At 42.3% G+C, this 13,081-nt stretch overlaps 2 protein-coding genes across 4 annotated transcripts in view; one reads left to right on the plus strand and one right to left on the minus strand.

The window, feature by feature from the left end:
• Positions 1-13,081, plus strand: part of LOC137646998 (speedy protein 1-B-like) — a 920,935-nt gene that overhangs the window by 685,183 nt on the left and 222,671 nt on the right. The gene's annotated exons all lie outside the window — the stretch shown is intronic.
• The window catches only part of LOC137646997 (trehalase-like), a 328,032-nt gene that overhangs the window by 71,365 nt on the left and 243,586 nt on the right, over positions 1-13,081 (minus strand). Inside the window, exon 10 of the mRNA XM_068380088.1 lies at positions 9,628-9,753. Coding sequence (XP_068236189.1) covers positions 9,628-9,753 — 126 coding nt within the window. The remainder of the gene's footprint in view (positions 1-9,627; positions 9,754-13,081) is intronic.

Raw genomic sequence — 13,081 nt, forward strand, 5'->3', positions numbered from 1 at the left:
TTATATTAGCTAGTTAGGCAAGTTATACAAGATGTGATATTGCATACATGAAAATTATTCTTTCTCTATTATGTGACTTTACTTATCGTATGCGGGCGGGAGCCCAGTGGTACCAATTACCTTTGCTGGGGCTCCTACCAGAGCAAGGCTACTCTTGCTCATATATACGTTAGTAAGTTAATTCCCCCTGTTTAGCCTCACCCTCATCGTTTCTTCTCGGTTCGAATGAGATGTTACATTCTCTAGAATATATAGACAAGCTACGATAATTATTCTCTCTATGAGAGAAGAGGCTAAACCCTTCCTCCCTCTCTGAGTGACGCCGCCGTCATAGGCGGCAGCCACTGTCTCTCTTCATCGCCGTCGAGTAGAATGATGTTCTTACTGCCTCCGGCTTTGATTCAGATAGTGACATACTCAGGTTGTTCTTGTCTTGCCGATGACTATGTCGTCAGCACAGGAAGCCATGCTTCCCCAGCTCATTGTTTGAGGAAGGCGGCACCTCTGATATCAATGAACTGTAAGACTCTCACCCCTTCCCCCCTCTGTCCTTTAGTGAGGACATGCCGTCACAATATTCTTTCACCGGTATTCTGACAATCATCCCGGCTTCCTAAGATGATTGCGTTACTGGCTGGTACCCTACTGGCGGCAGTTATTTCCGTTGTCTCTACCACCTTCCCCCTGACTCTCTTCCTTCATAGGAAGTTGATAAAATTGGGGGAAGATTGACGGCTTCCGGTGGAAAACCCAACATACTTTGGAAAGTCCTCAGCCCTCTCTTGAGCTGCCATCCACATTCATTGCCGCCGACTTCATTGCCGGCGACAGGCCTTTTGTGGATGGGTGGGAGCCAGAATCTGATAGATTCTTCCCCTTCCATTGGAACTTTCATTCTGGTAAGGAGACAGTAGGTGACTTATAGTCCCCCTACACTTCCAGCTGTTATGTTCATTCATAATAGTAGGAAATTCTCCTTTCTTAATCTTTCTCTCTCTCTCTTTCATTCATAATAGTAGGAAATTCTCCTTTCTTAATCTTTCTTTCTCTCTTTCGGTTAGCACCATCAGGTACTAACCCAATACCGGCAGTGACTGCCAGCAAACTACTGTATACAACTATACAGTAGGACATATGTTTTCTAACATACTCTGTGTTTCCTATCGCAGACAATTATTGAGACCATGATATTCTGTTGAGGCTGAGTACTCCCTCAACAACCAGATGGTTTTCCTTGATCATCGGGGACAATACCCGATCAGTATTAATATATACTACAGGTGGATAATGTTAGTATAAGTTATTCACTAACTCTAACTCTAGTTTCTAGAATTTCTCTACCTTGTATCCTCCCTATCAGGGAAACTGAATATCAATACTGACGGAGGTCTCAGCAATGGCCTGGGAGAGGAAATACAAATATGTGTCTTTTCTATTTCCTTTCAAGCTTACTATCCTAAGCTACCATAAACAATAATGATTACTATTGTTATCATGAACTGTATGCTTTTACATCACTGATATAAAAAACAAAAATACTCATTTAGTATTTTTTCTTTACAGGATGACCCTATGGAGAAGTGCAGAGCGAGGTTCTGCAACCACAAGGGGAAAGATTTCTGTGGCCACACGATGTGCAGGACTCATGCCCCCTGCTGCATCGTCACAGGAGTTCTAAAATATTGGGACCCGAAGGGTTGCACCACCTGCTCAACCCTGCTGGCCAATGGCTTCGGCGAAGCCCAACTAGCTACCCTAGAGGCTAGGGATACAGCGAGGGACACATTTTTCAAATGGGTAAGAGGGTTCCAAAAGAACTCTCCAGGTCCATACCTACCCAATGACTCCCTTAGGTGCCTACTGTTCCCCAAGGCTCTGCCGAGTGCGATGGTGTCACAGGAACCGCTCCGGTCCTCCTTCATCCAACTGAAGATTGACTTGGACAATAACAAGGCCCTAGAGAGCATGAACATCCACCAAGAGAGGATGTCAGAAGTGTCCACCAATACTGAACAGGACCTACTACAAGGTGGCCCTGAAGAGAACGTGGACCATCCCCAAGTGGAGGAAGAAGAATCCCTATCAACGGCAACAGACGACCCTCAGTTTGCCGTCACGGCATACCAACCTCTGCCGTCAACATCCTCTGCCCCAACTCCAAAACCTGTAGCTTAGGCTAATGCGAGCAAAGAGATTCTTACATCTCTACAACAATTGATGGAATTGTTCCAACAGGAACAAAGAACAATGCAGGAATCGTTTAGGGAACAGCAAAGGATGATGCAAGAGAAGATCGATCGTATCGGAACCACCAGGGGCACTTCTAAGAAGCCTCTTAGAGTGTCCGATCTCCCTGATTGCTCCGAATCCAATCCCTGGAGGTACGCGGAGCATATGCCAATGATGAATGGGAAACTGTTCGTTTCCGAGAAGTTGGGGGCCGTACAGATAGAAGACCTTGAGTTCTGGCCTAACTTTTCCGCTTATCCAGAGTGCTATGTAAGACCGCGGGACGAAAATGTGGCCCAAGAGGAAACGGTCCCCAAAGAGGTCATCGTATTTGAACACGACAAGGCGCAAGCCATCCTCCTGAAGACCCTGAAGGGAGCTGGATATACTAACTCCAAAGTCTCAGCACTGAGCAAGAAACACCCCACCTTTCTTGCACCTTCCTCCATCTCTTTCCCCTTTACGGAGAAAGCACTAGACTATGCCGTCAAGGCCGTCGACGAGGGAAAACCCTGCCCGACACTAGAGGAATGCAAGCCATTCTCTCTAGCACTGCCTACCTGCGAAGAGAAGAGGAAAGATGTCCACCTAACCTTCTTCGTCTCCAAGTTAGACCCAGAGATCGCAGGACAACAGTTCAATGAGAACATTCCAAAGTTGCCAGACCATCTTCTGAGGAAGGAACAGGAGTCGAAGGAGAGACTTGCAGCTTCTCTCTCTCATCAGAACTGTTTAGAACTAAATGCAGGTCAACATGATGCCCCAGAAATCTTCCTCTTCCTGGCTAAGTCTCATATGGGTACCCTTGTGAAAGACCTATACGCTTTCCTCAGAGTGAGGAGAGCTTGCAGAGAGTTCGTTCTGGCTTCATCAACCATCAGTCACGAACCAAGGAAGCTAATTACCTTGAGTATCTGGGGTAAAGACCGCTTCCCACAGGAACTGGTACAAGAGGTCATAGCGAAGGCAGCAATGGAGAACAGGAACCTTCTCCAAAAGTGGGTCATGTCCTCAAAAAGTACATCTTCTTCGGAAGGTGGTCCCCAGCCCAAGAACAAAAGGGTGAAAAGACCACGAAGACTGGCACAAATCCCCGCCATGACTATGACCACTATGCCTCAGACCACCTTCCAGATGGTCCCTCATCAACTGGTAGCCCAGTCACCAGTGTTCAACCCTACCTTTGAGAGGCAGTCGACTTCCTTTCGCCCCAGTCAGAAAGGAAAAGGTCCTAAGAGAAGTTCACCAGGTGGTAACTTCTCTCGGGGCCGAGGAGGACATGGTCGCGGAAACGAATCCGCAGGATCCCCAAAGCAATGAGGGGTTACAGGTAGGGAGCAGATTACATCACTTTCGGGATCGCTGGACCTTCGATCCCTGGGCCCACAGCCTAATCATGAATGGACTTGGGTGGAAATGGAGCAGAATTCCACCCCGTTTTCCAGAATTCTTCAAACACTCCACCCCCTTGTTGGAAGAATATACCTCAGAACTCTTGAACAAAAAGGTTATAAAGAAAGCGAAGTCCATCAAGTTCTAGTGAAGGCTGTTTTGTGTTCCCAAGAAAGACTCAGAAAAACTCAGTCATTCTAGACTTGTCTCCACTCAACAAGTTCACCGAAAACAACAAGTTTCGGATAATTACTTTGCAACTCATAAGGACCCTTCTGCCAAAAGGGGCGTACACAGTCTCAATAGACCTAGCAGATGCTTACTGGCATCTCCCTATGAGTCGCCTTTCCTCCTCCTACCTATGATTCAAACTACAGAAGAAGAAGTTTGTCTACAGAACAATGCCCTTCGGGCTGAACATAGCCCCAAGGATATTCATGAAGCTAGCAGACACAATCGTCCAACAGCTACGCTCCGAAGGTGTTCAAGTGGTAGCATATCTAGATGACTGGTTGGTATGGGCAGCATCCAAGACTACTTGTCTGCAAGCAGCCCATAGAGTGATCAAGTTTTTGGAACACCTTGGCTTCAAAATCAACTGCAAGAAGTCTCGTCTCACTCCAGCTCAACAGTTCCAGTGGCTAGGAAACCAATGGAACTTGAAGTCACACCACCTCTCCATTCCATCCAATAAGAGGAGAGAAATAGCGGGATCTGTCAGGAGACTAATCCGTCACAAGAGGATTTCAAGATGAGAACAGGAAAGAGTATTGGGCTCTCTCCAGTTTGCAGCAGTGACAGACCCTGTGCTAAAGGCACGTTTGAAAGATGCGTCAGGAGTCTGGAGGAAATACACATCAAACGCTTGAAGAGATCAACCAAGGGTGACCTCGGCCTTGTTGCGCACACAATTAAAGCAGTGGTCAACAGCCAAGAGCCTAACGCGTATAATTCCTCTACAACCACCGCAACCATCAGTGGTGATACACACGGATGCCTTCTTGGAACGATGGGGAGGTCATTCTCACGACAAGAAAGTCAAGGGAATCGGTCGTGCCAGTTCAAAACATTTCATATCAACATTTTGGAAGCTATGGCAGTATTCCTGACGTTGAAGAGACTATCCCCTCACAGATCAATCCACATCAGATTGGTCCTGGACAACGAGGTGATAGTATAGTGTCTAAATCGACAAGGCTCGAGATCACCCCGCATCAACCATGTGATGCTAGCCATCTTCTACCTGGCAAGGAGGAAGGGAGGACACCTATCAGCAGTTCACTTACAAGAGTTCCACAATGTGACGGCGGACACTCTATCCAGGCGAAACCCCATAGAGACAGAATGGTCCCTAGATGCAGACTCATTTTCTTTCATGTCAGAAAAAGTCCCAGAACTGCAGATCGACCTCTTCGCAACGAGCGACAACAAGAAACTATCTCGTTACGTAGCCCCTTACATGGACCCTCGAGCAGAAGCGATGGATGCCATGTCCCTCGACTGGAACAGGTGGAATCGCATTTACCTGTTTCCACCAACCAATCTCCTGCCAAGAGTCCTCAACAAGCTAAGATCCTTCAGAGGGACAGCAGCAGTAGTAGCCCCCAAGTGGCCCAAAAGCAATTGGTTTCCTCTAGTCCTAGAGTTGAATCTGAAGCTGTTTCCTCTGCCGAATCCAGTGCTGTCTCAACTGGTCCAGAAGTCGACTGTCTACACATCATCCCCGAGAACCAGCAACCTATATCTCATGATTTTCTCACCTTAGCAGCGAACATAAAGTTCGGAATCTCGAAGGATAAAGTTAACTTCATCGAGGATTACAAGTCAAGTTCGACTAAGAGGCAATACGAATCGTCATGGAAGAAATGGGTGTCCTTTGTGAAAGCAAGGAAACCAACAGAGATATCGATAGATTTCTGTCTTGCATTCTTCATACACCTCCACGAACAAGGCCTGGCCTCAACTACAATTACTTCTTATAAATTGGCCCTGGCTAGACCACTTCTGTATGCTTTTGAGGTGGACCTCTCAGGTGAAATCTTTAATAAGATCCCGAAAGCATGCTCTAGACGCAAACCTGCAGCCCCACCAAAGCCCATCACGTGGTCTTTGGACAAAGCCTTGCACTATGCTTCGAACCTGGACAATTAAGACTACTCTAAAGGATTTAACACAGAAAGTAATTTTTCTCTTCGCAATAGCCTCAGGGGCTAGAGTTAGTGAAATAGTGGCCTTATCCAGAAACGAAGGCCATATTCAATTCCTAGACTCAGGAAAACTGAACCTTTTTCCTGATCCTGCCTTTTTTGCCAAGAATGAGCTACCCACCAAAGAGGTGGGGTCCTTGGAGAATCTGCCCATTGAAGGAAGATGTCTCTCTGTGCCCAGTAGAGTGTCTTAAGGTCTACCTTCGATGAACTTTAAACTTCAAGGGAGGACAGCTCTTCATAGGCGAAGCTTCAGGATCAAACCTATCTTTAAGACAACTGAGAGCGAAGCTCACCTACTTTATTTACAGAGCAGATCCTGACTGAAACACCTGCAGGTCGCGATACGAGGAAAGTTGCTTCTTCGTTGAACTTCTTTCAACATATGGACTTTGAGAGACTCCGCTCATACACTGGGTGGAGATCATCCAGGGTCTTCTACAAACATTACGCAAAGCAAGTACATGAAATAAAACACTTTGTGGTGGTGGCGGGCAGTGTGATTAAGTCCGTTGTCTAGTGCTGCGATAAACAGTGGACTTTTTTGGGACTTTACAGTGCATCGGGTGAATAGATATACCTACCCACTAGTGCAGATCACAGCTATGGTTGACATACTGTTCTGTGTAGGTGCAAATCTGATCAATATACCAGTGCCGAGTGAACGTTTGCGTTACAGTGTTTATGCATTTCCGAACATCTGACTATGTCAGATAGATTTGGTTTCACATCTCCATTGAGTGGCGTTATTCCGATAATGTATTTATATATTTTTTCTACACGAGAAAATATGTGTTTTGGTGTGTTGTAATGCTGGATCAGATTCATACTTTTTTGTAACTACATTTGATAAATTAGTTGCATAATAAAATACTTACCCGTATTCACTTCTTATTACTGCTCCCTCAGTTATAAGATAAATAAAGTACGCTAGAGTTTTTCTAAACCCCTGTATGGGGCTTGTATCCTTGAAATCACAATAATGCTTTCTAAAGGAATAAAACTTACATTCTTAAGGTAAGTAAAAAAGGTAGGCTTCAATGTTTTCCTTTTTGTTCCAACAGAAATACAAAACCTTGAATTCTTATTGTCGATATCGGCATTTTCCCTGCTGGGGGCAGGAGGCACTAACCAGCTACAGGTTTAGTGGATGTGACAGATCTCTGGAATTTCACATATAGGTCTAGTAGACTAGATAAGGAAATCTATTCAAGGTGGAAGGCACATACTCAAACCCACAGCTAATAGTAATTTCAAGACAATTCTCTGGTATACTTCTATCAGGACGACATGGCATGAGCCCCAAAAACGGATTTGATCAAAGTGAAAAATCTATTTTTGAGTGAGAGGGCCATGTCGTCCTGATGGGCCCTCCCTCTTGCTGATCCCTCCCAAAATTACTTTATCTGTGGCCTTTTCCGCTTAACGGCAAGAATAGGAATGGCGTCACGGTAGTATTAGGGAAAGAGGTCCACCAGGTACCCCTTTCTTTTTTCACTTCCCCCTTACATCGAAGCGTTAAATCTATTCGGGGTGAAGATTGCCATGTGTCGTATCTAGAAATACGTCCCCTGAGATTATGCGATATCCTTTATTGGATACTCGGGCCAGGAGTTGGAATCCTGGAGCCCTTTTGTTTAATTCTCTGGGAGTATCACCGTAGCAAATATCCCTTAGAAAGCTACCTATAGGAACCCTTCCATCAGGACGACATGGCCTTCTCACCCAAAAATAGATTTTTCACTTTGATCAAAATCTGTTTTCTCCACCTGAGCCAAAAGCAAAAGTTTAGCACAGGTGTGCGAGTAAGAGGGATAGCTGGCTACCCCCTACGCCCTCGCTAACTAGCGGTACGGGTAGTTAACCCTTGCTAAAATTCATTTGTTTGAAATACTTCCACAAGACTAAAATTACAGAAAGGTCATTGCTTGGAATGCTTCTTCAACGTTTAAAACACTCCCAGAAGACTTAAAATTATAGAAAGATCATTGCTCCAAATGCATCTGTAATGTTTAAAACACTTCCAAAAGACTTAAATTAGAGAACAAACTGCATAGAATGTCAATAACTGGAAATAATGACAGTAGGCTAATTTTTACTTGTTAAAACATTGAACAACACTAATATGAAAAATATAAGACAGGAAGATGTTATTCTGTATAAATGATAGTTGAGAAAAAAGAATAAAATAGGAAAAAAAATTATCGCGTGTGTCAACAACTTGCATTACTGGTAAAACATTTTGGTGACGTGGGTGGAAATCAGAGGCTGAGAACTGATGATGGTTTGAAGAATGCTACGTAGTCCTTTCTGTGTGATTTGAACATGTATGCCAACATAGAAATACACTAAGATAGACCTTACACAACCTTGAATAAATACTAGAATCTTAATTGTTTCAGTCGGTAGTGAAGTGAGATGGGAGGATCCTTACATTTCTAGGCGGAGGGGGGGGGGGGGGGGATGTTGAGTAATGCCTCATGTAGGGAATGTCGCCATTGGCTAGAAAGTGGTGTGATTCTGTAAGTTAACATAAAAACATACTAGAATAGCTCTTATACAATCAGTAATAAAGGCTAGAATCCCAAAGACTTTATCGGTTAGCTGAAAAAAGGAGAGGCTAATTTCAGGAAGAAGGAGATTTTTTTTAAATTTCCTGAGTTTTAACATGGGATATACGACCATGTGCTACACTCTTCTGTAAGTTATACAAGTTTTGTACGTTATACGAGTAATTTCATCCTCCATATGACTTATATTTGTAAACGATGTATCTTGACGTCATAGTCTGTATCACCAGGCATGTTTCGATGTCATATGACGTCATCATAGCAAAGGTGTTAATAGGGATCTAGCTAAACTAGTGTAAGGTGCAAATTATGGAGAATGAAAACTCTAACAAAACTCAAAATATGATGCAGCTTTTGTAGATCAAGGACAGTGGCTCCTCAACTTTCATTTCTATTCGTTGAAACTCATTTAACTATTTTGGCAAAATCTCCTTTGAAACTCTAGGTGGGATTTATGACTGCAAATTTACTTTTGAGAAACATATCCTGTATATATTTCGTCATCGGCACTAAACATTGGTATATTGAGAAAGTTATTTAATATTTTCGGGATCAATCTATACAGAAGAAATATTTTAATTTTCTCATCCTTACATCTTTTGAATACTGTTCTGTCTGGCATTCAGATGCTGACTATAACCCAAATCAAGTGTGGTTAATTAAATTTCTTATTACTGATGTGGATATTAATCTCTGACATCATCATTCAGTTAGTTTTTTTCATAATTCTGACCATCCTTTACATTCAGATCTTCCCAAACCAGCCTACCATATAGTATGTAATGAAATAAATGCAGTTAATTGTAAGTCTTGCCTTCTCCATCATAATTGTCCAAATTACACAGTATTCTAGAAGTTTTATTCATACTGTAACCAGATATTGGAATAATATTCTCACTCTGACTGCTGAATCGATGAATCTTCAGAGGCTCAAACTAGTTGCAAAAGGTATTTGTTAGACATGTTTGCCTACGTCTCACTTTACAGTTAATCTACAACTTATTTACCTAACGTTGTTGCTTATATTTTTATATCAAAATTTCTCATAAATTTTATCAATTATTTCCCTATTTCCTCTCTGTACTGGATTGTTTTCTCTGTTGTAGCACTTGGGCTTGTAATGTTCTGTTTTCCAATTAGCATTGTAGCTTGGTAAATGATGATAACACATTTATACTGTACACACAAGTTGGAAGAAAACCAGAGTAACAATTTCGAGTGATACTTACCCAACATAATCAATGACTTTATTAATCTTGAGATACGTGATAACCTTCTCAATAGTATGTGCCCTTGAGTCTTCTTGACCATAGCAACCACTCCAGATTGGATGTATATTAGACAAGTACATATAGCTGAAAATGAAGAGAAACATTGATGTGGAAAATTCTACAAGAAGCAATTGTGTAAGCAAATTATTTAGAAGATTTTTTGGAAACTTTTAGTTAGCAAAACCATCAAATAAATATATCAGTAAGATATTTTACTCCCATTTGTTTTGCATGAATATACAGAACTCTGATTTAAAAATATTTAGCAAAGAAACAAATGGGATCAAATCTATTCTGTTCACTTTAATTCAGGCTAATACTCTTATCTCAATTATCTAAGCAGCGAGGTCTATTATTCATGTAGCAATTACTTTTTTCCTGTCATAACATCCACCTAATTAATAAAAAATTAGTTCAGTTACAATCATGAATTATATACCATATTGTTTCAGCATTGACAGTGGAAAAGTACCATTACACACCTACCGTCTTGGGCAGCAAAGATTAAAGTACTTATTAACAATAGTCATACAATATTAGATATAAAAAATTAACATTCTTAAAATCCAATTCTAACATTTTAGGGAGCCACTTTACAATGATTCATTTCAAGCATCTATTCTGTAGGGATCCCTCTTGATTATATAAGGCTGCGATGAAGTCACTGGGATATAACACAGAAAAATGTCTTTAATGTTGAAGCCTTGTGATGGGCAAGAGGGCTTTCGAACTAAGGGAAATAATTTTTTTTTTATATGCATTTGGGCATGTGTAAATAATTACCATGTTCATGTTTTATATATCAATCAAGAGGCCATTCTTGTACTTTCACATGGTCAACAGTTTTCTATAAAAATATGAAAAGCTCTATATAAAAATCCTTACTGTAAATTTTGTTTGACCCCCCAAAAAAGGGATTTTGACATGGGTAAAATCTATTTTTGGGTGAGATAGCCATGTCGTCTGATGGAAGCAAATATCCTAAGAGATATTGTTTATTTAACAGGGACGTGTTTAAAACAACCACGGCTATCCTTCCACAATTAGTTAACCTTGTCTCGAAGGATACGGGATAGGATTGGATATGTGGGAGAGCCATTACAACTCCGATCCCAGTTGGTTACTGTGAACATGTTCGCAGGTCCGCCATTCCAACAGCAGCTATCGCATAATGCGTGGCCTCACACTTGAGAATTGGAAGGGGATAAAAAGTAACGGGTGGGTCCATCAGGACGACATGGATATCTCACCCAAAAATAGATTGTTGCTTTGTCAAAATTCCTTTATTGGGTTTGTGCCATGTCATCCTGATGGAACTGTATCAGAGAATTAAAATTCTCAGTTGTGCCAATTTAGAGTTTTACTGTAACCACATATGTGCTCTTTAGTCACTTCACTAATGATAGAAGAATGAAATTCCGCCCATGAATAGTGTGTCTTATGATCGTTTGTTTACACTTTCAAATATAGCTATTTGGGACAAAATTTCAAGGCTATGAATGGACTATGCAAGTTTTTGTAAACTGTATCGGAACCTAAAAGCTATCATCACAGCCCCACTCACTTTGACAAAGTATGTTTGCATGAACACGTATTGACCAAGCAATAGTTAGTAAAAAGGGGGGTTAAAAAATAGAGGTACACTATTTTTTTATTTAGAAACAGTAGGTCCATATAAAGGAAACGCAAAAAGAAGTATAATCTTTTATTATTTCCAAAAGCATATGAATGTAACAAGAATTGGTGCAACAATATTTACATTTATTGGCTCAAGCCATGTCGTCCTGATGAAAGTTCCTCAATAGCCACTTTCTACTTGGGATACTTCTAACCCCGGGAGCAATTATTCCGAGAGATATTGTGTATAAATTTGGGACGTGTTAATAAGAAGCCATAGTTATCCTTCCCCAAATAGTGTTAACCTTGTCTTGAAGGATAAGGGATAGGTTAGGGTATGTGGGTGAGAGAGCCGTTACAACTCCTGATCTCAATGTGCTACAACTAACACGTTTCCTGTTGAACCATTCTTTTTTGCAGACGCTATCTTTGACGGTTGCTTGGAGTTTTTCTGCCTGTTTTCTTAGCTTTCTGAGTGATTTAGTAATCATGGATGCTTCAGTTTTTTCCTCATCGACTAACTTGAGTAACCTTTTCTTGTGTGTTGGAGAATTTCATGTCTCCACCCCGTTTCTTATTCGATTTGCATGCCTTTTATTGTCTGTGGTCAGCATGCGGTTGGCGCCATGACATTATGTTTCCAAATGGCTCAGAAATGCTTAGTTATTTAGTCATATTATTGTAGGAATATGTTTTACATTATTCTTTTACAGTGTGGCATGATTATGGGTATCCCACCCCTTTTATATGGTGTTACTTGTGTGTTTTCTATCAGCATTGACGTAGGTTAGCTTCAGCCTGGCCGGCGGCCATGCCTGGTGAATTTATACTTGTGCAACATTCCCTTCTTTCACCTAACCTTACTGGTTTCGTGAGGCTGCCCATCCTCCCATGCTGTCGACTTGTCACAGTGGTGAGCTGCAGTCCTGAAGGTCCCTCTGGGAGTTGGATACTGTTTTACAGTTGTCCTAGGGTGACTGTATTCACTTTCCACTTAGCCTATATGTTTGGCAAGGCGGCACAGTTCTTGGGAACTTGTTGCCTGTGTTTTTTTCCTGTTTACCCATTGGAACGCATTACCCCCCTGTTCTAATGCTGACAGGTGCCCTATCACTGCAGACCCCTTAGAACACTATTCCTGTTCTAATGTGGCAATGTGGCAGTTAAGCCTTCCTGTCCTTCTGCCTTACCAATTTCTAAGTCTCCCATCACCACCATTTTCCATTCCCCTTGTGCCTGCTAGTGTGTCTACCTGCTGTGGAACTTTGTTCCCATCCCTGTCTAGTCCCTCGTTGCCAGCCTTGAATAGGACAGCATGTCGCCTATCTATCCTGGCCCAAGGTTGGCGAGATTTTTTCTTCCCTGGACTAAATCATTCTGCCACCTTAGAGACCCTTGGGTGATTTCTCTGCCCCCTTCCCCTTCCTGGTTAGGCCATAACTTGACTGTACTGGGAACTACAGCTCCTCTTGTCTAGTCATCTTACCCTAGTAATTGAGTTTTTCCCTTACCCGTGAGATGGGCTAGGCTTGCCTGCCCAGTCCAGGCGAAGAGTTGGTACCTCTTTGGACACTCATTTGCTGCCTTGTCAGTTGCCTGTTCTGTGACTGCAGCTTCCCATTCTGTGCTATGTACTTCTTGCTGTGGAGTCTTGACTCCTTTGCCTGGTTAGCCTATCTTGGCAGAAGTGTCACCTTCTGTCTCTGCTTACGGTCTTGTCAGCTTGAGTTCTTCTAGCACTGGATGTGTTGGCTATGGGACATTGCCTCTGCTGCCTTAGCTTTAGCCTTAGACT

Source organism: Palaemon carinicauda, chromosome 9 (assembly GCF_036898095.1).
Source record: "Palaemon carinicauda isolate YSFRI2023 chromosome 9, ASM3689809v2, whole genome shotgun sequence".
Taxonomy (NCBI): domain Eukaryota; kingdom Metazoa; phylum Arthropoda; class Malacostraca; order Decapoda; family Palaemonidae; genus Palaemon; species Palaemon carinicauda.